At 40.6% G+C, this 24,868-nt stretch overlaps 1 protein-coding gene across 1 annotated transcript in view; it reads left to right on the top strand.

The window, feature by feature from the left end:
• TMTC2 (transmembrane O-mannosyltransferase targeting cadherins 2) overlaps window positions 1-24,868 on the top strand; it is a 265,543-nt gene that overhangs the window by 145,998 nt on the left and 94,677 nt on the right. Inside the window, exon 3 of the mRNA XM_054399725.1 lies at window positions 12,692-13,520. Coding sequence (XP_054255700.1) covers window positions 12,692-13,520 — 829 coding nt within the window. The remainder of the gene's footprint in view (window positions 1-12,691; window positions 13,521-24,868) is intronic.

Genomic DNA, 24,868 nt, shown 5'->3' with positions numbered 1-24,868 from the left:
TGTGCGGAGCCTGTTCCAGTGCTCTGTGACCCTCACAATGAAGAAGTTCCTCCTCATGTTGAGGTGGAACCTCCTGTGCTGTAGTTTACATCCATTACCCCTTGTCTTATCACAGGGTGCAACTGCGCAGAGCCTGTCCCCTCCCTCTTGGCACCCAGCCCTCAGATATTTATAAACATTTATTAGATCCTCTCTCAATCTTCTCTCCAGACTAACCAGCCCCAGGTCTCTCAGCCTCTCCACATAAGGCAGTGCTCCAGGTCCCTTCATCATCCTCATAGCCCTCTGTTGGACTGTCTCGAGTAGATCCCTGTCCCCCCTGACCTGGGGAGCCCAAATTTCATGCCCATTGTTGTCATCTGGGGACTTAATCATTTCATACAGAATTAATTGCCTTTGAAGAAGGAAATAACAGTCTTGGGCTATATAGATTTTCTCTCCCTAATTCTTCTGTTTGGGAAACTGAGACTGGAGTAATGTTTCTAAGGAACTTAAGAGACTATCTTAGAACTAACTTCACCCAGACTACTGCTTTCTATGGAGTCCAGGCTGTAAGGCATTTGACTTTCAAACGTTTTAGGATGTTGATGCTTCCAAACTGGTAAGTGACGAAAAATGGGAGTCAGTGGATTTTCCATCATTGTGATGTTTCCATCATTTTCAGAATTTGCATCATTTTAATATTAGAAAGATTAATCCCAGGAATCATCTCAGACAAACAACCCAGTAATGCTTGAAACAGTTTTGCTGTACTGTACAGGGAAGTACAAATAACCAACACAGGGTAGTCTTTACAATTTAGTTCCTGTTTAAATATGTGCATTGTGGAAGAAACAATTTTTAATAACTGGAAAACTATCAAAGTTCCTTCAGAAAGACTCCTGAAACATTTAGCAGTTGTCATTTCTGTCTCTGCATGTATTTTGGTTAATGATTTTTATGTTCTTGTGCAGATAAGAAGGCGTTTTTTAAATTACATACCTCCAAGTTTCATTAAATGTTAGACTTTTCAGTTAAATTTTTCATCACTGAAATGAATATTGCTAGCCAGATAAATCCATAATGTGTGAGTACTCCTTGTCTTTAAAGGTTATGATCATTTTTTTTCTCCAAGCAAGGCCAAGAAATGTATTTGCTGCATTGATTGGCAAAGTTGAGAAGTGCATAAATGATTAACAAATTCTACATTTTGCTGCCTAGTTGCTGTCTTGAAAATCAATTCAGTGTGGTCAGTCCCTTTTTGGGACATCTCAGGATGCAAAATGCAAAAAAACTCCTGGGTAGCTTGCCATGCCAATTACTCCTGAGCCAGTAAGTTTGGAATTCACTGCATGGAAATTAGTCATGTCCTGAAGGGGGCTGCAGGAAGGATGGAGAGGGACTGTTTGCAAAGGCCTGCAGTGACAGGACAATGTCTTTAAGCTGGAGAAGAGCAGATTTAGATTGGATGTTAGAAACAAGTTCTTTACTATCAGGGCAGTGGCACACTGGAACAGGTTGCCCATGGAGGTGGTTGAGGCCCCTTCCCTGGAGATATTCAAGGTGAGGCTTGACAAGGCCCTGGGCATCCTGGTCTAGTGTGGATGTCCCTGCTGACTGCGGGGAGGTCGGTCTGCATGACCTTTGGAGGTCTCTTCCAGCCTGGACCATTCTATGATTCTGTGATTATGGCATATGAGTTACTGGCATTTATCCATTTTTAAATCATTGTTGGGGGCTGAAGGTAGCTTTGATCTGGACTTGTATTAAGGCGAGGACTCAAGTTTGTGTGTAATTGAATTTGTGTCATCAGCACTTGCTTGGAGGGGAGAGTGCTGCAAGGTGGCAGGCTTCTGCTGGACTTGTCAAGTAGAGTTACCTCTCTGCTCTTTTGTTGTTGCTTTGCCAGGCAGCATCCTCGGAATTCATTTTTTTCTTGTTTGCACTGTGGAATGCTTGACCTTAGGCAACCTGGTTTGGTTCACTAAACCTTGCTAACTTTTTTACACTGAGTTATACCTATCTGCTAATCCCTACAACCCCATGTTTTACATTTGAAAGCACTTAATAAAAACAAGCCAAAAGCTCAAAATAGGAACAACTCTGAGGATTTTTATTTTGATGGCTTTACTGTAGCAGGAATATTCAGTGATGTGGGTGTCTGCATAATATAATGCATCCTCTTCCAAATCCTGCTTTTTTTTCCCCCCCCTTAATTCTTGAAGAAATCCCACACTCATTAAGTAGCTTTCCATTATAATAACTTGGAGGGAGAACTGCTGTGCTTCGGCCTTCCTACTGAGTGAAGTCTCATTATAAATCATCTCTTTATGACTCCAAAATGCTGTGCTTCCAAACTTCACTCGTTAATGAGACTGGAATGAATTTCATAATGACTGGCTGTTTGCACTAGAGGCATGCTAAGGAAAGACTGACGATTACATCCTTGATGCCTGAAACACGTATGCTATGCATTGGACCTAAAAAAACAGGAATTAATAAGGAAGGCTCTGTGTGTGTGTGGCTATGGATGACTATGTGCAGACAAAATGATTTCCATTTGCAGCATTTTTTATTTCTTCCTCCTTTGTTTTATCCAGAAAGCTGAAAAACTTATTTTAAAACAAATATTTTGACGAGGATACTGAATTTATTTGACAACAAAAAAAGTATTTTTATTTTCTTCTAAAAGAATATAAAAATTTTAATTTCCTTCAGAAAAGCTAGACTGTTTTACAGCTAAACTGATTTGACCACAGATCATTACCAAGCAGGTAATATTGAAGATCTTATTTTAAGCTAAATAGGATAACTACTCAGACTTTTTAAGTAAGTTGAATGTAATTGGTTAAGGGCCCTCTTGCATTTCCAGTAATTGATCTCTTTTAAGTACTTCATGCTTTAACAGTTTAGTTCAGAACTATCTTGGTATTGGTTCACAGGAGATTGGTAACTGCTTCCCACCTGGAGTACTGTGTCCAGTCCTGGAACCACTATTACAAGAAAGATATAGACATGCTGGAACATGTCTAGAGAAGGACCACAGGAATGGTCAGAGGGCTGGAGCATCTCTCCTGCGAGGACAGGCTGTGAGATTTGGGGCTGTTCAGTTTGGAGAAGAGAAGGCTCCGTGGAGATCTTATTGTGGCCTTCCAGTATCTGAAGGGGGCTACAAGAAAGGTGGGGAGGGACTTTTTAGGCTGTCAGGTAGTGATAGGACTAGGGGGAATGGAGCAAAATTGGAAGTGGGTAGATTCAGATTGGATGGGAGGAAAAAGTTCTTCACCATGAAGGTGGTGAGACACTGGAACAGATTGCCCAGGGAGATGGTAGAAGCCTCATCCCTGGAAATTTTTAATATCAGGCTGGATGTGGCTCTGACCAACCTGATGTAGTGCGAGGTGTCCCAGTCCATGGCATGGGGGTTGGAACTAGATGATCCTTGAGGTCCCTTCCAAACCTAACAATTCTATGATTCTTTTCTTCACATTAGCTTAATATAAAATAATGACATCCCATGACAAGAAGTAAGTTTTGCCATCCATATTCAACTTTACCATTTTAAGTTCTCTTTATTTTAGTTTTTAAGGATTTAGTTTTGCATCACAGAGATGTCTAATTGCTTTACCTTTACCTTTGTCTCTGATTCAGACCCTAATAACGCAGGGTGTATATTTAAAAGGCTTATGCTTAAAAAAAGCCTTTTAAATACCCTTTAGAAAGTTATTTAGACTAAATACAGGGGAAAAAAACAAACAACAACTTTTTGTTTTTTAAAGTTATTTTTTGCATGCTTTATGTCTAGCCTTTTACCAAACATACTTTTGAGGAAATTTTCTGCTGGAAGTGTTTGCATTTTTTATTATTGGCTAAACATTCTTCTATTTGAGTATTTCTATTCCTGTGATATCTTTGCCACACTCTTTGCTGGCATTGGGTGGTGATTACTGAAGTAGCTAGTCAGTGCTGTTTGCTGCAAAAAGTTTAATTTGTTCTCTCTGTTTTAATTTTATAATAGATATTCACTCCCATGTCTATTTAGTGCAATCAATAAGGAATGACTACAAAAACTTCCCCAGTAATTAACAAGCAAGCTCTCTCTTCTTCAAATTAGTCTTTAAGCATAACCAATTCTGTAGGAGACTAACCTGATCTAATTAAAAAGAGGAACAAATCAAATTGTTATTAAAATGTTAATTTTCCCAGTCTGGCTTCTCTGAGATTGCAGTACTTACAGGTCAGGCCTTGCAAAGGTTGTTCATCTGATTTCTTTGTAAGTTGTTGTTCTGGGTTAATGCAGCTTGCTCACACAAATCCCCCTCTCTCCACACACAGCAGCACAAGACAGCCATAAAACTATTCCCCCCAACCCAAGCCCAGTGAGAATAACCAACACCCCAAACCTGGAAACCAGAAGCAGCGACTGGAGCAGGAAGCCAATCACAGAATCACTAAGGCTGGAAAAGACCTTTAAGATTATTGAGTCCAACTGTAAGCCAAGTACCATGACCACTAAACCACGTCCTAAAGTGCCACATCTACACACTTATGGAACACCTCCAGGGATGGTGACTGAACCACCTCCCTGGCATCCTGTCCCAGTGCCTCACCACTCTCTCAATAAAGACATTTTCCCTAATGTCCAATCTAAACCTCCCCTAGCACAACTTAAGCCCATTTCCTCTTGTCCTATCATTGGTTACTTGGGAGAGGAGACCAACACCAGCCTCACTACAACCTCCTTTCAGGTAGTTGTAGAGAACTTCAAGCCCCATGATACTTTGCTTCAGCCAACACTTTGATTTTGAAGTTGGCATGATATTATCATGGTATCAAATAGCAGCAGCAGATTCAACTCAACCCATGACAGTTGCATTGGTTCTATTCCCCTCCCATGTGCCATCCTTCAAACATCCAAGCTCTTTGTTGCTCCAAGTTCTTTGTGCTTCCCACTGTTTCAAACATGTTGCTAGTGTAGAAATGAGAAAGAGATTGCATCCACAAACAGGAGAAGTTCTTTAGGCAGTTATTTGTAATAAGACTGCATCTGAAATAAATGACTACTAAGGGGCTGGTACTGTGAAATTTCTTCCTACTTACAAAGGTACTGACTTCAAGCATAACAGCTGTGCTACTTGAGAGTGTGTTTTGGCCATCCTCTTGTACCACCTCATAATTTTGTGGGTGAGAGGGTGTAGAGGGGGAGTGGAATTTTTTTGTATGTGCTTTTGCAGCCACAACATGGTCTGTATTCAGTTTGTCACCCAAACAGGTTCTGAATCACGTAAGACATTTTTTCCCTATGTTGCTGTGGCATTTTTCCTTGTTTCAGTAGGTCTGAAAATAAAATGTGTGCACCAAAACCAGCTTTAAGTATTATTTATTTTCAAAACAAATAAATGATTATTGGTATTATCTTAAATGTCTCTTTCTTGGTAATACACAGCACCTTCTGAGTTGATAAACAGGTTCTGTGTTTCACGAGGATTTTCAATATTATCTTATGTTTCTCTTTGAAAATGTTGCAGATGTTTAAACCTTGCTGGAAGAATGACAACCAAATGTTCAAATTTGTTATATGTTTTCTTTGTCGTGGGTGTAGTTTCAAGGTAATTTTGGTGCTTGTTCTTTTATTATGTTGTAAGGGTACAGATAAAACAAACAAAGCACCTTGTTTTTTTTTTCAGCTGACAAAAATAAAGCCCCTCATAAGATGCCACTTGTTATCCACTGTAGCAACTGACTTTTGTAGCTCAATGGGCTTCTGTCTGATAGATTTCTATTACACCTAGATAGGATGTTCTGTCAAAACCTGAGCCAACATGCTGTTTATCCCAGGCACAGAAATTGATTGTTGATGACTTCCATCTACTGGATCAATAAAGTTGCTTAGTTGTTTCCAGAGGCTTAGTGACATTTTTACTGATAAAATCCTTTTCTCTTTGCATTAGTCAGTAAAAAAGTATGTGTCTATTTATGTTTTTAGAGCATGTGGTTTTCTCCCATTACATCTTAAACCATCTCTTAAGGTTTTAGTTTTCCTTTATTGCCGTCTTATTAGTGCAGAAAACATGTGAAAGGTGCCATAATAATTTCTGGTGGTAGGTTTCTGGTTCAGATTGCAGGATGTGCTCTTAAGAGCCACTTTATGCTTCTTTTTCTCTTCAGTGTGCCTGTATGTTGTGCAGAAGGGCAGAACAAACTTCCTTTAAAAGAGAAAAGGTATATCCATGTATATCCATCCATTCATGTAACTTGCCAGCACTTTGTATAGGATGAATAGTTCAGAAGCATTGTCAGGTCAGATTTACTTAGTATGGTGTAAGGGATAAATGACATGGGAGGAGGCCTCAGCTTGGGGTGTTTGTTTTTAGGTGTGCCTGTTACTTAGGAGGACAACATGGCTGTACAGCAGGTACAGCCTTTGCCTGCCCAGTAGGTCCAGGGAAAAGCTTTCTTTCTCCTTGAGGTTCTTCAGGCCTGCTCAGCAAGTTGCTCAATCATAGTGCTGAGCTGTGCTGCTCACCTCAGTTGTGACACTCGTGTCCTGCTTCCTTGTAATCCACATGACAGAGGAGAGCTGGTGCTTTTTGCACAGCTGGAATTTTCCCTTGGCTCCCCTTGAACTCAGATGAATTGCTCTGTCACCTTGCTCTATTGAGCTCCTTCATTTATTCCTGAAAGTTCTGTGCTGTAGCCAAGACACTTTTAGGATTTACTAGTATTGAGAAGAGAGTAAGGATTGCTTCACATAGCTTGGAGGTTGTGCTTTCATCTGTGGCTTACCTTTTTAGCAGTGGTTTAAAAGAGTCGTTTGTGATAGCCCCTGACACCTCTCTGAAGATGAGCCAACTACTTGTTCCACATCTCATACCTGTGTAGCTTTAAGCACCTTGCCTTTTGTATATGGCTTTATTTTTCTGAGCATTTATTTGGTCTTTATATTCCATTTCAGTGAGCTCTCACCATTTTTTTGGCTGGTGCAGAAAATGCAGCACTCTTGCTTCACTGCAAAACAGTGCAGTGGTAACAGTACTGCTGGACAGCATTCCTGAGCAGTTTGGCAGTTCAAGAATGTCTTCTGGTCCCATTGGGCTTCTAATCTCCTGTGTTAAGTTCTTACTGCTGCAGATAGATGGATTAACTTTGGGTAGATATCCATAGTGTTGCCATTGTTATGCTGTGTTTGACTGTGTAGACAGCCTCAGAGAGAGCCTTCTCTGTTGCACTGATTATGAGCACACATTTATCAACCTAATGTAGTCCCTCCTGCCTTTGTGCTACCTCCAGTCATTCATAAAGTTCCTGCTTTCAATGCAGCAGAGCATAGTCCTTGTAACTAGTTTTTCAGTTGAGAGGTTAGAGGTTTGTATCTGCTTGCTTTGAATTGAAAGATTCCTATTAAAAGCATTAAAGATTTCAGAGGAAGAACGTGGACAATTTTACTAGCCAGTATTTGTACCTCAATCTGCATTTTAGTAAGTCAGGTTAGCAATAAGGAATGCTTAGCTTGTGCTACTTGCTATTTGTAGTAAAAATATATACACATATTCTTCAGCTGTTCTATGAATGCAGTGACTTCCCTGTTGAGGAGTAACTGTGTGGTTTCATAACACTAGTTGTAAATGTAATCAAATATGTACTCTTGTACAGGATTGGATAAACTACAGACAGAGCTTCAGCTCAGAGTAAACCAGCCAGCTGTTGTTGTATCACCAGTGTAAATATGTGAACCTCATTTAGTGAGTTGTGGGAGCAGGAACAAACTGGGCAGGTGGAAAGGGAATGGTAAAGGCCACTTCCATCTCAGTACTATGACCCAGCAGGTGTTGTGGCAAATAGCTTTGTCTCTGGTGGGGATACACTTTGAATTCTACTTCAGCTCCAACTCAGCTGAGCTGTGATCCAGGAGCCCTTACCTACTGTGGAAAAAGGTACCTCCAGTCTAGTGAACTGGCAGCATTTTACTACTTTGGGACACCCCAGTTCTCAAACCAGCATATTTTCAAGTAGCAATGTTTGAAAAAGAAACTCCTGTGAGTAATGCCTGCTGACTTACCCATTCTTTTCTGCTTTTCCTGAGTTCTAAAAATAAAATTTTGTGTGGTTAGCCTCAGTGATTTCGATATCTGGGCTGTCTCAACCATCTGCCATATTTAATGCTGCTTTGTGAAAGGGCTCAGGTGAAGTTAAAAGAACAGTGTCTTTTGAAAATGCTTTGGATACTGCTTAGGTGATGACTGAGCTTTGGCAGGGGCTGGCCAATCAAGAAATCTGCTGCAATGCCTTATTTAAGAGCAGTAAAATGGGTGAGGAATTAGGATTTAATGCAAAGGAAATGTGCAATGTGGGTGGGTCATACAGATGGATTTTGGTACTGAGATGAAAAAGGTTTTTGCAGTCACAAACACTAAAATTGCTGTGGTGGTACTTGACTGTTAGCAGGCAGGAGAGATGTTAAATCTGATCTAAATCAGTGCTCATTTTTTCCTTGGATGAAAATTACTACTTATGAAAGGTTAGAGGATTTATGGGGGTGTCAAAGCACATGGCAGATGGGGTGGATTAAGAGTCATGAGTATAGTAATCCAAATCCTTTCTGCCAAGCATTACAGAGGATCTCTTTCTGCTGCTGCTGGGCTACACCAAATGTACAGTCAGAGGAGCACAGGCTGTCAGGAGGCTTAGAGGAAGAGTTGCTAGTGAAAGTGCTTGTCTGAGCATAGTTCATTTTGAAAGCAGTTTCTTTGTAGGCAAAAGTCTTCTGGGGAACTGATTGTATTATTTAATTTTAATAAATTGCTGTAACCAGTCGTTTGTTTGCCTGTTTGTTTTTCCCTTTGGCTTCCTGTAGAAAGCTTGGAAGAAAGTAAAGCCAAAATGTGAGATAAACCTTTCTACTTATCCCTGATTATATTAGTACAGAGGGATAAAATCTGTGCAGAAGTCATGAATGTTGAGAGAGGGGAAAAAGGGGGAATGAGTTTGTCATTCCCCTTCTGAGCTAGGACTATCTATGTGTGACTTTAAAAAAAATAAAGGGAAAGGAAAAGAAATGAGGAAGGGAGGGGAAGGGAAGGGAAGGGAAGGGAAGGGAAGGGAAGGGAAGGGAAGGGAAGGGAAGGGAAGGGAAGGGAAGGGAAGGGAAGGGAAGGGAAGGGAAGGGAAGGGAAGGGAAGGGAAGGTGAAAGTGGATAGGGAAGGGGAAAGGAGAAAGGGGAAAGGAAAAGGGGAAAGGGGAAAGGAGAAAGGGGAAAGGAGAAAGGGGAAACGGGAAAGGAGAAAGGGGAAAAGGAAAAGGAGAAAGGGGAAAAGGGATAGGGAAGGGGAAAGGGGATAGGGAAGGGGAAAAGGGATAGGGAAGGGGAAAGGAAAAAGGAAAGACATCCTACTTACATTTCTGTGAAAGAAGTTTAAGTGTTAGAAGCAGTTTTAGTCATGGTTGTAGACTGAGTCAAGATAATCTCTTGTTAAATGTGAACATTCACAATGGCATGTCAGTGTTACACAGGTGATTGACAGCTGTTGTTAATATGTAGTTAATGTTTAAAAGATATAAAACTACTGGCTTCTTGAAAAGATCCCTGTCTGAAGTAGTTTCTGGGGACGATTGCAAGCCATTTTTGTCTACAGCAACAAGAGGATGTTTGCAGTCTATTTCTGTAGTCAGTTAATTAAGCTAAAGAATCCACCTGACCTCCTTCTTTAGTTAACTAGTATTTTACAGCACGATAAATTGATACATTGGTGTGGCAAACCACCTCCTTGCATATCTCTGAACTCCACAAGTGAATGCTTAGGTATTTTATTTGGCATGGGTGTAACCTGTTCAGAACAAAAAGAAAGAAAAAGGTTTTGTTAAAGCATGAAACACAATACTACAGAGAGATAAGTTGTGCTCTTCATAGAACCGAGAAGTGTGAGGATCCAGACCTTACAGATCTTAAATTTAAGCTTAAAAGGGAGAGTACAAATAGTTACTCCAGCTGGGAGGATGGATGAGCTTTGAGGTACAGATTGTTTGCATTTCTTGGAGCAAGAGGCAAGCTTTTCATTGTTACAGTTCTATGATGTATGATGAAGATCTGGAAGTTCTTAGGAGGTTTCACTGTTATCCATGAGGAAGGGCTCTTTTGTCAAAGAGCTTTGTAATGTGAACTTCCTCAGCATCTAATTGAAAAGTGAAATGGTTAGATCCTTAGGAAAGGGAGATTTTCCTCCAGTTGTTAAGTATTAACAAAATAACAAAGCAGTCTAAGCAGTCTATGAAAACTCATAAGTCTCCCTTAGTACTTGGGATGTCTTAATCTTCCTAGTGGTATGCAGTCTTCTAGCAAAGACCTGTTCTGAACTTCTAATTAAAACAAATAAATGAACAACCCCTGCCATCTTCCACTTCCCAGCCTTTTCTAAGTAGCCTCCCTCTAAGAGACTGTAGAAGTGTGTGGAAAAAGAGGAAAAAAATAAGCCACTTTTAACATTGGAGAGTTGTTTGTATACATGCTTGAAGGAATGAGTTTGAAAATAATTGAGCCAGAGGAGTGGACAGAAAAATTTTCATGTAGCAAAATATGTCAGAAATGAAAGGACAAGTTGAAGCAGGGACATAAGGTTTAACTGTGAGGGTGTGCATACAAATCCATAAAATCTGAATGATCTTTTTATTCCAGATAGAATCTTAGTTGGGAGTGTTAGTGTTAAACAGTTTACACAGCTTTATAGCACTGAAAGCATTTAAACATTCCTGGCAGGTAGGGATAAAACAGAATCTGAAGTGAGTTGCAAAGCATGATCCAGCTTACAAATAAAAATAGGTTGTTACAGCAGGCTTTCCAGGGAATATATTCAGCATAAAGTGTAGGTGTGGGGTTTGATTCATTTATTAGCAAAAAAATTATTGATTTTCCAGGATATAGAAACATAGAAAAATCTAATAAATCAAGCTGGAATTAATATGGCAAAAGGAATATTTGCTCAGGCTTTACTTCAAGTATAAAAAAGTTTGTGTTTTTCAGGTAATTCTGATACAAGTACAAAGATACTCTCACTATGAATTTCTTTGTTTCCTACTAATGATTCTGTTGAATTCTTCCATATTTCCTCAAAATTGAATGAATGAATCCAACTGCCATTTAATACTTTAGACTTCCCAAGGAGAAATTATAGGAATGTGAAAAGGATTAAATTTCTTCATGAGATAAGCAGACAAATTATGATGACTAAACCACATCATCTTACTGTTACATCAGTAACCTGACGGCAAAAAGCTATTAGTAATTGACCTTAAATGGAGCAGCACAATGATCTGTATTTCATGATATCGAGGAGAGCATCCCCACACAAAGCAGAAACATGAGCTATTTGAAAGTAAGATAAAACATTCCAGTGTGAGGTCCTGCTTCTGAATAGCTGAGGAAACAGTGAATAACCATCTCAGGAATGTGCAGTGTGAGATGGATAACCCAGACCTAATAAAATGAAAAATGACTGACAAATAATTCTCTGTAATAATGGGAGGAAAGATTGTCAAAGTGCTTATGCTATATCTGGAGCTATTTGACAAATAGTTTCTCTTTTCATACAAAAAGCATTCTGAGAGATTAAAGTATAAAAATACACACATTTTAGCTTTTACAGATTCTTCTGCAAAGAAACAGTAATTCAAACCAGCTTTCATTTAGGGTACCCCTGTAATTGAGAGCAGAACTTAAGCTCATCAGTTCTAGAAATAGGTGAGAAAATACTGTGTCCTGATTCTCATTTAGGCAGAAGTGGTATGTTCTGCAAGCAGTGGAATAAGTAAGTGCTTTAGGATGCTGCAGGGTGAACCCAACAAGCAGTTCCAGATGGCAAGCGTTGAGTTATCCCATAAATAAGTGGAGGTTCTTCAAGTCACTGGCTTGATGATGTAGGTAGGTGGAGGCAACTGCATGCTTTACTTATTATTTAGGTGAGTTTGAAGGTGTGAAAGGTTTTTGTGCACATATTTAAGACGGTATGCATAAAGAAAAAACAACATACGTGTCTGTGACATGAAAAATGAAGTGGCACTCAGTGGAAGGCAGATATGGAAGTTCCAAATGATCACTGTAGGTAGGAGCTGGAACACCTAAACATGGAACCCATGTCCGTTTTCCTCTCTTGTTATGTTGGAAATTTTAGTTCTCAGATGAAACACAGGATCACAGGATGTTAGGGGTTGGAAGGGACCTCCAGAGATCATTGAGTCCAACCCTTCTGTCAGAGCAGGACCATAGAATCTAGCACAGGTCACACAGGAACACATCCAGATGGGTCTTGAAAGTCTCCAGAGAAGACTCTGCAACTCTCTCACTGCAACATTCTTTAGATCTAAGGCAAATTAGGTGTTTTGACCACAATCATGAGCAAAGAAAGGGTTTGTAGGAACCATTACAAGATTCCATAAATTCCTCTAAAATAAAGAGTTCTTAAAGGGTAAATAGTTGAATCTCAAGCAAGGATTGACAACTCTAAGGTCTCTAAAGGCTTCACTCTGATGCAGGCTTGGTACAGCTTAAATGAAATAGCTTTTTCAACATCATTTGCCAGTCTTTTGTGATCCAAGTGTCAGAAGCCAAGATCTGTAGTGCTTGTTTCCACTACTGAAACAAGTTCTAGCAAATATTTCTCTGTTCATTTTGTTTATAATGTACAGTTTATACCAATGATTTTTTTTTTTTTTTTCCCCCAGAGAAAGAATTTGACACTCTTCTTCAGCATTGGTTTATTGACCTTTTGGGGGAGTGCGCTGCTGGGTGTCCGCTTGTACTGGATGGGCAACAAGCCCCCAAGCTTTTCCAATTCTGACAATCCAGCAGCTGACTCGGACAGTTTTCTCACACGTACTCTGACCTTCTTTTACCTGCCAACCAAGAACCTCTGGCTGTTGCTGTGCCCAGATACACTGAGCTTTGACTGGTCTATGGATGCTGTACCTCTTCTGAAAGCAGTCAGTGATTGGAGGAATCTACACACTGTGGCCTTCTATAGCGGACTCCTCATCCTTGCCTACTTTAGCTTGAAAGGCTCCAGCAATGAGAGAGAGTGCAATGGGAAAACTGTAATGAACGGCAAGCAGAATGCTAATGGGCATAGCTGCCACTCAGAGATGGACTACAAGATGCTGGAAGGGAGGCCAAGCTTTGCATCAAAAGAAGAGAATGGTATAAAAAAGCATGAAATGCAGAAACTGCAGCTTCCTTCAACTGAGAACATCATCATTCTGTCTCTGTCTTTGTTAATAATACCCTTTGTTCCTGCCACAAACTTATTTTTCTACGTTGGCTTTGTAATAGCAGAGCGTGTGCTGTATGTTCCTAGTATGGGCTTCTGCCTGCTGGTTACAGTGGGGGTCAGGGCCCTTTATATCAAAGCCCAAAAGCGCTTTCTGAAGAACTTGGTTTTTTGTTCCACTGCTGCGTTGATTGTTTTCTTTGGCCTCAAGACTGTTGTCAGGAACGGGGACTGGCAGAATGAGGAGATGCTGTATAGGTCAGGAATAAAAGTAAACCCTGCTAAAGGTAATTCTTACTTTTTATGGCAAATGTTTTATGTATTCCTATTTGTCTTTGAATTGCTTAATTTCATCTGCTATATTTAAAGGGGATACTTTAGGAAACATCCTTTTAAGTTGCAGTGATGTGCACATTAGTAAATAATGAGGAAAGCAGGAATTTATTTGATTAGATGTTACAGGTTTGGCATTAACATGAAGAAAACGAGACCCTAAGGTAAGAGGATACTTTCCTTTTCATTCATCTTGGTTTTGTATATTGGAATTAAAGCTGTATTATTGGTATAACAGATCCCATCCTGGTAATTTTCTCTCTGGAGTCTGGTATCTGTCATGCTAATGAAGGTCTTTCATATGTTCACCAAATTACCTGTTCTTTGTGATGAGAAAAGAGAAGAAATAGACAGAAATAGAAACAGAAACATAAAGAAATAGAAATAGAAGAACAGCATCAAGGAGGTGCTGGTTTTTTATTTCATGTGATGCAAATAACATCAGTACCACATAATAAAAATGAGGAAATGGGGTCATATTATTGAGCCTAGGAGCTTACTATAGTTCCTCCTGCATACAAGTACTATAAAGGGTTGTCAAATACTTGCTCCTTCCTGTTAATGTAGAAATGTCAGGTATCTGTAACATTGCCCAGCTACTTCTCTCCAAGGTTGTACCTTTGCCATAGTAAAATGTGACTACAGCTAGTGTAAACACACCCAAATAGGCAATGAACTGGCTAGTTTAGGGATCAATGTATAGCTGTGAGTATGTGGTTTCAGCCTGTGTGGCAGATCCAGCTGGGATCCTGAATTCCATGTTACCTGGCCATAGTGCTTCTGGCATATGAGCAAGCTTATATGAAACTGGTCCAAGTAACCACCTGTGAGCACAATGTGTAGGCACCAACTAAATTTTTGTTATTTACAATTCATCAGAAGTAAAAAGGGATCCCTTGATTGCTTTGCTTGTCTGTGAAATAAAAATTTGACAGCACTTGAACATACTCTGCTTGAGTTTTTCCAGTTCTCTGCTCAGAAGCCTGTTATATGATGCTGTCAGAGGTGTATTTCTTGGTTAGACAGTTACATGATGTCAGCAGCTGCGAGAGTAAGAGGTAAATGCAGGTGTTACTGGGAGCTGATAAGGAGAGAAAAGGTAGATTTGGCAGATAAGATGCTTTGCAAAGCAGCATTATAGTATCTTGTCAATCACCAGTCTGATTTTGTAGCTCTTCTTCAGGTACTTTGTTACCCAAGGTAAAATCATTAAATGTGCTGCAGTTAGTGACTTTTCATTAACTGTGAACAAGCATGTCCCACTTATTTTCCTTCTCCCCCCCCCCCCCCCCCCAACTAATGCAGAAAGGCAAGGAATGAAGTAACTGAGGAATGACACAGCACACCAGAGTGATTATGTGATGCCATGAGACTTATGGTTTAGTGATGGTGTGGAGCTCTCATTGGCACACCTTGGAAAAAAAAGTGTGTGTGCATTAGATTAAATGGTTTATGTGTGTTCCATTTTGGTTCTTAGTAGAGAGCCTCAGATACCTCAGGCTGCATTAACAGTTGTCTGCTTGGTTTGAGCCAGTTTCTGTGATAAAAAAAAAAAAAATAAAATCCATTTTTTGGCTGTGGTGTTGTGTGGAATTAGACTACTGGGTATTATGTTCTCAGGAGACAAGGCGAGTGCCTGTCATTGTACACATCTCCAGATGCACAGACTTATGCATATATGATTGTCTGCTTTCTTGCCATATAAGCTGACATTAAGTTTCTTGTAAGGTATGCAGAAGCAAAGATGGCATGTCAGTGTGATGATACAGACATGGCTGAACTGACTGTAAATCTCCTTGAAGCATCCTGTTAAACTTCTGCTGAATATTTACTAGCCCGCACACACTGTAACAGGGCTGGGGATCAGAAACTCCCAGCTAAATCGACCTGTCACCCAACTCTATTCATTATTGTGAATACTTCCTAGATTATCCTTGGCTTTGACTATGCTAATTTTATTTTCTATTTCTCATACAATCAGGCAAGCCTGACTAGACTAGACTGGCTGCCAGTCCTGCCAAAGCATTAGGAGACCAACCATTCAAACTGCGCTTCAGTAATTAAGTGAGGTTGACGTAGAAAAAACAATTTATTTTTGTTTGTCTCCTTTACTTTTATGAATGGTAGTGATAAATAGGGTATTCAGAGAGTGAAACAATGGACTCCTCAGTGAAATGGTGGAGTGGAGAAGTGTTTTCCATCCTTTTGTGCTGCTAAGAAGAGGCTGACAGTCCTCATTTCTCTGTTTTCCTCAACTTCCAGCCACTTCCTCTCATGAGTATTTTCTTACTTTTGATCACTTTTGAGCAGCAGGATCGTTTTCCCTGGTGGCTCTGCCTTTTCTCTCTTCTTCTGCACAGAGTTTCTGAACAGCAGCTTCTTATATCCTAGGCTGAAAAGCAGAGGGATCCCTTCAAAAACTCCTTGTGTGGGAACAGATAAAGAAATCTGTGAGGACCAGCTTTCATCCAGCAAGGATGCTAGTATTTTGTTCCAGATCCATCTATATTCTAGCCTAGCAGGGTGAAAGCCACTCTCTGACTGGATGCTGTGCAACAACATTGAGCTGGTGTGCTGTACTAATAAGGTCGTTTGAAAGGCAAGCTATCAGTGCAGGTGCATTTGTGTACTAATGTGGCTGAACTGCTTCAGAAATGAAGTTGTCTCACATGTTGATGGCTTCTAATCAGGTCCTCTGCACTGTAATTCATATAAGAATATAACCTCCTCTGCTGCTGTGAGACTTTCAAGCAAACTCCTTCAGTGACTTCTCAGTCTCCAATCCTCAGTGTGATGATACAGGTGATAGATAAACAACTGGACATCACTTTCCTCTGGCCTTCTCATGGGCACCTTGCAAACAGTGTAGGCTGAGCAGCAGTGTTCTGCCTCGGATAAGAAAGCTTCCATCCCTGCAGGCAACCACAGCCTTCCTGCAATTTACATTTCTCCAGGCTGTTCTTGTCAATCACTGACCATGTGAACCTTACAGCAGCCTTTCAGTCCTTAAAGGGGCCCTAACAAGAAAGATGGGGGGGCCCTTTATGGGGCATGGTACTGATAGGATGAGAGATAACAATTTTAAAGTGAAAGAGGGTAGATTTAGATTATATTGAAGGAAGAAATTACTTACTGTCAGGATGGTGAGGCACTGGAATGGTTTGCCAAGAGAAGCTGTGGATGCCCCATCTCTGAAATTGTTCAAGGCCAGCTTTGATGGGGCTTTGAGCAATCTGGTTTAGCAGAAGGCATCCCTGCACATGGCAGGGATATTGGAACTAGATGATCTTTAAGACCCTTTTCAACCCAAACCATTCTATGATTCTGTGAAAAAATACTCACAAGCACGGTGCACAGCTTATCTCTCAAAAAGCCCCAGAGTGCACCATGGGAGAGTCAAGTGAGTAGAAGGTGGTAATGCAACCTCTGAGCTTTCCTGAAAGTCCTTGCTGTGTGGCAGGCAGGCCTTGGCTGATGGAGTCATAATGAGGACTTGAAATGCCTTAGCTGCATCTGTTCTTCTACTGTTTTGGTTATGACTAGTATTTCAAATATCTTTAAAGTGATCTGAGCATTGCCTCATTACAGTTTGTCAGCACTTGATGGAAAAATAGGCAAGATTAATTAATGCAGTTTATGAATCCTGAAGTGACTGTATATGTGTTTTGACACCAGGGAGGGAAAGCTGCAAGAGTTTCTCTTTGCTGCCTTCAACTTAATGAGCAGCCCAAGTGATGTAAATCAGCTCACATTATTTGAGTGCTCTTTTATAGTGAAGGAAGTCTTCCAAAATGTAAAAACAAACAAAGTTAAAAGTGGGTGGTAGCCATCACATATTTTTCAATTAAACTGAGTCATTCTGTGGTGATGATTACCTTGTGTTTAATATAAAATTATAATGAAACACAAAATAATTGTTCTCATTACATCTTATTATCTCTGGTTTTCCCTCTAGTGCCAAAAGTAGGCTTCAGAAAGCACAATCTTTTTTCTCCAAGCCATTTTGTACCTTGCAGTCCCCATCATAATGCTCCTTGATGTTCAGATATAATTGCTAAACTATTATAGGCACTGATTAAAGAAGGAGAAAATAGAAGCTTAGACTGCTAGGCTGTGTCACAACCTGATTGCCAAGCCAACCCTGGACAGTGGGGATTTGAGCTAGGTTCAAACATTCCCTTGGAGTAAATTAAGGCGGACCAACACCAAATGGTTCATTACTTGAGTTTATTTGAATCATGGAGTGGTATATGAAAGTTTCTTGGTCTCTCGTGCCTTAAGGATGAAAGGTTTAGAAGGAGGGAGAGGGAAATAGAAGAAAGGAAAGAAAAATGGAAGAGAGAAAAGAGAAAGTGAGATCCACCCTTGGATCCAGTAACATCTCATGAGATCAATCCAAGTCTTCTGTTCTTCAGTGGTGAGTACCAGTCCAGTGAGGACTTTCTGTGGTGGGCCCACAATATTGATGTCCCTTTGGGTGTGGGGGTGGCACCCCCAATTTACATAGAGAGATGGTGCTGATTCGCTGGATCTCCTTCCAGTGTAGTGTCCCTTACAGACCTATCTCTGGCACACTTGCAGTGGGTTAGTAAAGGAATCAATTCAAAGAAAAGACAGAATCCCACTTAGAGCAGAACTTTATCTCTTCCTTTTGTCAATTCACCCACGGGGCTGGCCTGGAGCCTCCAGAAGAGAGAAGGACGGGGCTGTTAAAGATCATCGAGGGCCATTGCCTGGAACATTATTTGAGGCATTAGAAAGTCTCTCCCATTAGAAAGGCTCTCACAGACTGCAGCAGAGGTGTTAGTTGCCAGGTCATATTTACTGATGATGCTTTAGTCTCTTACAGTTTCCCATGACATTTGTAGGTAAGCAATTTCCTTCCTGAAAATAGCTGACCTTTTAGACCAAGTGAGTGCTTGACTTCAACCACACATTCAAGTCTTGCTACTTCATGGATGTGACTACTCTTCTTGCTAGGCTGCTTCTCAAAAGCATCACATTCTTGTGATATACTGGATCTTAGGAAGAAGTTCTTCAGTACAAGGGTGGTGAGACTTTGAAATAGGCTGCCCAGGGAGGTTGTGGTTGCCTCCCTCTCTGGAGATATTCAAGACCTGCCTGGATGCATTCCTGTGTGATCTGGTCTAGGTGATCCTGCTCTGGCAGGGGGGTTGGACTGGATGAGGTTCCTTCCAACCCCTAACATTCTGTGATTCTGTGAATTTGGCTTATTTAATTTAACCTATATAGCACAATATTTGCCATTCAAGCTGAACTGCAAAAAACACACTCCTCGGTTTTATTTTTTTTTTAAACCACCAAATTTCGTTTTGTGGCCTATGTTGAATAGTTTGTAGGGTTAATTTCCTCTTTATTTTACCATTAATAATGCAGCAAGCAAATGTATTTGCTATACATACTGTTTTAGGTGTTAATGTAAAGGAAAAAAAAAAGCCATATTAATTAGTTCGGTTCCATAGACATAAATTTATTATTGTTAAAAAGGCACCTTAATTTGTTCTCACCCAACAGTTGCTGCTTTGGATTGGGGGAAAAAAAAAGAAAAAGAAAAAACAGAGAGAGAAAGAAAAAAGAAATCCCTGTGTGCCAATGTACAGACTGTATGCTCTAGTCCTGTGCCTTTGCACAGAAGTAGATACTAGAATCTGTTTTCATCTGATTTGACAGCTTGCAGTTGTTACCCTTATCTACTCTTAGAAAATGATTTTTTGCTAAGAGTAGCTGTCAGGAAGAGGAACTTTCTTCAGCAGACAGTGAAAATGCCAACTAATATTGCAGCAGGCAAAAAGTAGTTATAATGCCTTGTAGCAAACTGGGTAAAGAAGCTGTACTTCCCCCAGACAAAAATGATGCAAAAATAATGTTTTCCATTATTAATATTTTTGTATCCCTAGTGTTGGAGAGAGAAAAGGAGATAAAAGGATAAGAGTCATAGAATCCTAGAATGGCTTAGGTTGGAAGGGACCTTAGAGATCATCTACTCCAACTTCCCCTCTATGGTCAGGGACACTTCTCAACCATACTCAGCTGCTCAAGTCTCAGCCAACCTGGCCTTGAACACCCCCAGGGAGGAGGCAACCACAGTCTCCTGAGGCAGCCCATTCCAGACTCCCACCACTCTGGTACTGAAGAACTTCTTCCTAAGATGCTTTCTAAACCTGGCTCTCCTTCAGCTTCAAACCATGACCCCTAATCCTTTGCTAGACACCCTTATGAAATGTCCTTCTCCAGGCTTCCTGTAGGATCCCTTCAGGTATTGGAAGGCAACTATAAGGTCCCCCCAGAGTCTTCTCTTCTCTAGACTGAAGAACCCCAAGAAATATTTGAAGGTATAACTTTATTTGAATATTCTTCTTATTATGACCTACATTATGCTGACAAGAAGCTGTCTTCTCTTGTCATAGCTTTAGAGCTTTGTTTCAATAGCTGGTTCTCTGGCACAAAGCTACTTGTTCACCACACTCATTTTTTATGCCTCCTAAAGTAGAGCACTGTGTACTTTAACACCACATCAGACATTTTAAAATACTTTGAGCATTTGGAATTGCATTTCAGTGTTTTGATGCATATATTCTTTTTTTATATGCAACTTGGCAGGAAAACCCAAAGTCATCTTTGGGCCATTAGTTCAAAATATCACTCTGCACAGTAATTATCTCTTGCTTCTTTGGTTCATTTCACTTGAATAATAATAAAGATACTCTAAAGTGGTAAAGGTCCGACTCAACATTGCAGTGAATGGAAAATGCTGGTTTTGAAAAACAAGGCTTAAGAGAGAAAAATTCAGTGCACAGATTGCCATAAACCAGCAGATTTTTAAAGTATAAAGTTTATTATTATGCATAAAAGTTTTGCATTTTATCACTCTTAGGAAGTATTAGTGATATAATTATAGCATCTAGAATTAGGTATTCTTCCCCTCAGTTTAAGAAAGATGTTGAGTTGCTCAAACGTGTCCAGAGAAGGGCAGCAAAGCTGGGAGGGGTCTGGAGCACAGCCCTGTGAGGAGAGGCTGAGGGAGCTGGGGGTGTTTAGCCTGGAGAAGAGGAGGCTCAGGGGAGTGCTTATTGCTCTCTACAGCTACCTGAAGGGAGGTTGTAGCCAGGTGGGGGTTGGTCTCTTCTCCCAGGCAACCAACAACAGAACAAGAGGACACAGTCTCAAGCTGTGCCAGGGGAGGTTTAGGCTGGATGTTAGGGAAGAAATTCTTCACAGAAAGAGAGATTGGCCATTGGAATGTGCTGCCCAGGGAGGTGGTGGAGTCACTGTGCCTGGAATAGTTTAAAACAAGACTGGATGAGGCACGCAGTGCCATGGTTTAGTTGATTGGATGGTGTTGGGTGATAGGTTGGACTTGATGATCTTGAGGGTCTTTTCCAGCCTGGTTAATTCTGTGATTCTGAGTTTCTTTTAAGTTTGCTATTGACCTCCTCTTTATCCTTTGAACAAGCCACTTCAACCTCTTTTTTCCCTCTGAAAAGAACTTATTCTACCTATTTCCATTAGACATTGGCTTGTTTAAAAAAAAAAAAAAAAGTTGGTGATTCATTATTGTATTAAAACTTCTCCACTTTACGACAGTGTAATACCCCCACTAAGGTAGTTGATAAATAAACACCCAGCCGTATTTATCTAAGAGTTATCTGGGTGGAGTGGCTGACACACTGGAAGGTTGTGCTGCCATTCAGCGAGACTTGGACTGGAGAGTTGGGCAGGGAGAAATTGAATGAAATTCAACAAGGGCAAGAAGGCCAATGCCATTCTGGGGTGGATTAGAAGGGGTGTGGTTAGTAAGTTGAGAGGTTCTCCTCCCCCTCTACTGTGCCCTGGTGAGGCTGCATCTGGAATATTGTGTCCAGTTCTGGGCTCCTCAGTTCAAGAAGGACTTCAGGGAAATGCTTGAAAGAGTCCAGCGCAGAGCCACGAAGATGTTGAAGGGAGTGGAAGATCTTCCTTATGAGGAGAGACTGAGGGAGCTGAGGGCTCTGTAGCTTGGAGAGGAGGAGCCTGAGGGGTGACCTCATTCATGTTTACAAAGATGTAAAGGGTGAGTGCTGAGAGGATGGAGTCAGGCTCTGCTTGGTGATGCCCAATGACAGGACAAGGGGCAATGGGTGGAAATTGAGGCATAGGAATTTCCATGGAAACACGAGGAAAAACATTTTTCCCTATAAGGGTGCCAGAACACTGGAACAGGCTGCCCAGAGGGGTTGTAGGGTCTCTCTCTCTGGAGATATTAAAAACCCACCTGGATGAGTTCCTGTGTGATGTGCTGTAGGTGATCCTGCTCTGGCAGGGGGGTTGGACTAGATGGTCTTTCAAGGTCCCTTCCATTCTATGATTTTGTGATTCTGTGAAAAGCGGAAGAAAGTGATTTTATCACTACTCTTCCCTGCCACCTTTCTTTCCAGACTAGTGTAGATATGTATTGGCTGGCAAATCTTAGCAGGTTCTGTCTTGCCTTAATCAGTGATTTAAAACAAAACAAACAAACCCTTGAAGTGTCCTGCAAGCCCGCTTCCTGGATATGCACTAATTTGCCTTCTCCAAGTCCAATATACCTCATTTGAGCATTCTGACAACTCCCTTGCTTTGACAAACCAATGTACTGATTTCCCTCCTGCCCTGCTGTAGCTCTCTGGCCTGTTTCCAGGATGCAGTCCTCTTTGTTCTCCTTTCCTGAAAAGGTGCCAACACCATCCATCTACTTTGAGATTTGAGGATCAGGGCTAAAATTTCAGTTGGTTAAGTGTACTCTTCCATTTCTGCAGGAGACTGGCTTACAGGTCACCACTTGGGATGTAAGTGATAATTTTGAAATACATGGTAGATAATTTTCTTTTTTCAGAACTATGCCTGCTGTTTAAAAAGTTATCACAGTCCCTTTCTTGCCTGAGCCAGTTTGGTGCTCTGAAGAGTTCCTTAGGGTTAATCCTGAAGTGTCTGGGATATCCAGAGTTCTCCTCTTCCTCCACTTGTATTTTTTTTCTCCTTTGACCTCCTCTCACTTTCTTGCATGATTTGAGTCTGTCACCTCTAGAAAATACAATTCCTTATATCATGAGACTTTCAGGTCTGCACTGTTCACTGCTTTTTCCCTGACCCTTGTGAAGTTTCTGATATGAAAACTTTATAGCAGTAATGGCTTACAGTGCACACATGCTTGCAGGGCACACATAGCTATGGAAGCTGTGCAAACAAAGGTGTGGTTGGACTGTGCTGTGAACAGAACAATGACTAAATGAGATGTTAAAGGTACTCTGCTCTGCCTTTTCTAATTTTTTTCTAACTTTCATCAGATTGAATCATCTGATTCATAGCATAGCCTTTCCAAAAATTATTTTAGCTTGAGGGATGGGGTGGCAGAAGTGAGTGGCATGGAGGGTGGTAGGTGCAGAAATTCCTTGCAGTGGTAGAGCTGCTGTGTGATGAAACACTACTCTGGAGTAATCTCTGCCAGTTACCTCCGTTGAGAGCAAGATTTCCATTGAAATAAAATATAATCTATAGTTATCAGTCTTTCTGGTAGATGAAAAGCCATTTCCTGATGCATTGGAGTGTGCCAGCACATACTGAACAGTAGAAAACTCTTGTCAGCAAGGTCTTGCAGTGGTTTGAGCTTAATCAGGGTATCTTCAGAGCTGCTTGCAGAGTTGGAATGCATGTTTCTTCCTGAACTTGCTTGTCTGTTGCCTAATACAGAGTGAGGGCTGTGCTGTACATTCTTGATACATAACTAAACACAGTAAGGAAGTGTTATTTGATCCTGTAGCACCTCAGACAAAGGTACTAGTGAGAATTTCTTCATACAGAAGTCTGTCATATGTAATGAATCAGAGTATCTAGGAGAAGTGGGAGTGTGTGAGTGTACCTGTCATTTTTCTTTAATGGCTTGCTTTATTCTAGGTGCTCACTGAAGACTCTGTTAATGTGATGTTTACTCTTCAACCAGGTAGTGGAGCCCTCACATGCTAGAGATTAGGTTCATTAAAGCCAACTGGATTACCAAAATCTGCAAGCATATCCTATGCAGAACAGAAAACCCGTATTCTAGATGAAATTGAGTAAATGGCAAAGCCTTAAGAACAACTTCACAAGCTCCTCCATCTCATCTCTCGGGTTCATTGAGCTGGCAGAGCCACTGTACTTTCCTTTGAGGAGGAGAACTTAATTTTATGTAGTGGAGTAAGTCTATCAGGCACTGATGCTGAGCATAGTAGAGAGTGTCCTGCTTTCTTACCCATGCATCAGGGTTTCAAAACTAAGCAGCAGAACTGAAGCACTGAGTAGGTTCAGTACCCATGCTGAAGTGATGCTGGATAGCTTTTAGAGGTCTGCAATAGCTTTCAATTATGTTTTTATTTCATCTGCTGTCATTCCAAAAGCCCTGGATCAACAGCAAGTTGAACGAACTGTATAAATAACACTCAATGAAATGAAGAATAATATATAAAAGTTAGGAGGTGGTAAATCTCTTAAACAGTCTATGTGAACATTACCACATACCCACTGATATAAAAGAAAAATCAATATATAGAATAGATTAAACTCTAAATTATGGGTATATTAAAACCATTTATCCCTTGAGGAAACAAGGAATGGGGCACTTTTGCTGTTGAGTTAGCAAAATGAGGTAACCTGATAAAAATGTGTCTATTAATAAATGAGGTTTTAAGAAGAAAATTACTGCAAATTCTATGAGATAATTTATGATGTATTTTGAAAAAAAATATTATTTCTTTGGGGTAATAATACATACCGTAGTGCAGAACCATATGCAAAGCCTGTTCTGCTTTCAAAGTAGTAACCTTTAGCATTTGCATTATCACTTAAAAGACACGAGCTAGTGAATATCTTTGTAAGACAAAGTGAGTTTCTGTTGTAGAGAAACTATTTAAAATGTTAAGCAATCTTCATTGTTTTTTTTTTGTTTTGGTTTGGTTTGTTTTGGTTTGGTTTGTTTTGGTTTGGTTTGGGTTTTTTTGAGTGTGCAATTGAGCTTTCAGTATTTTTACAGGGGAAACCTATCGTACCTATGTGTTATGGTTTGAGGCATGCTGCCTTTAAGAAACCTTAGAAAGGTCTTCCAGGAGGACCAGAGAGGTCCAAGGCTGGACCAGATAAGTGTAATCCTGTGTTATTCCATTCCCATAATGCCTGCATCTCCCATTGATAAGGGAACAGCACAAGCTGTACCTTCCCCTTCTTCTTCCTCCCTCTCTTCCCGGCTGGCTCCCTTATCTTTACTAATGTGTGGGAGTGGGGCCTGGAGCTGGCA

This window comes from Indicator indicator, chromosome 3 (assembly GCF_027791375.1).
Source record: "Indicator indicator isolate 239-I01 chromosome 3, UM_Iind_1.1, whole genome shotgun sequence".
Taxonomy (NCBI): domain Eukaryota; kingdom Metazoa; phylum Chordata; class Aves; order Piciformes; family Indicatoridae; genus Indicator; species Indicator indicator.
The sequence above is the reverse complement of the archived record's forward strand: the minus strand, read 5'-3'. Positions and strand labels throughout refer to the sequence as shown.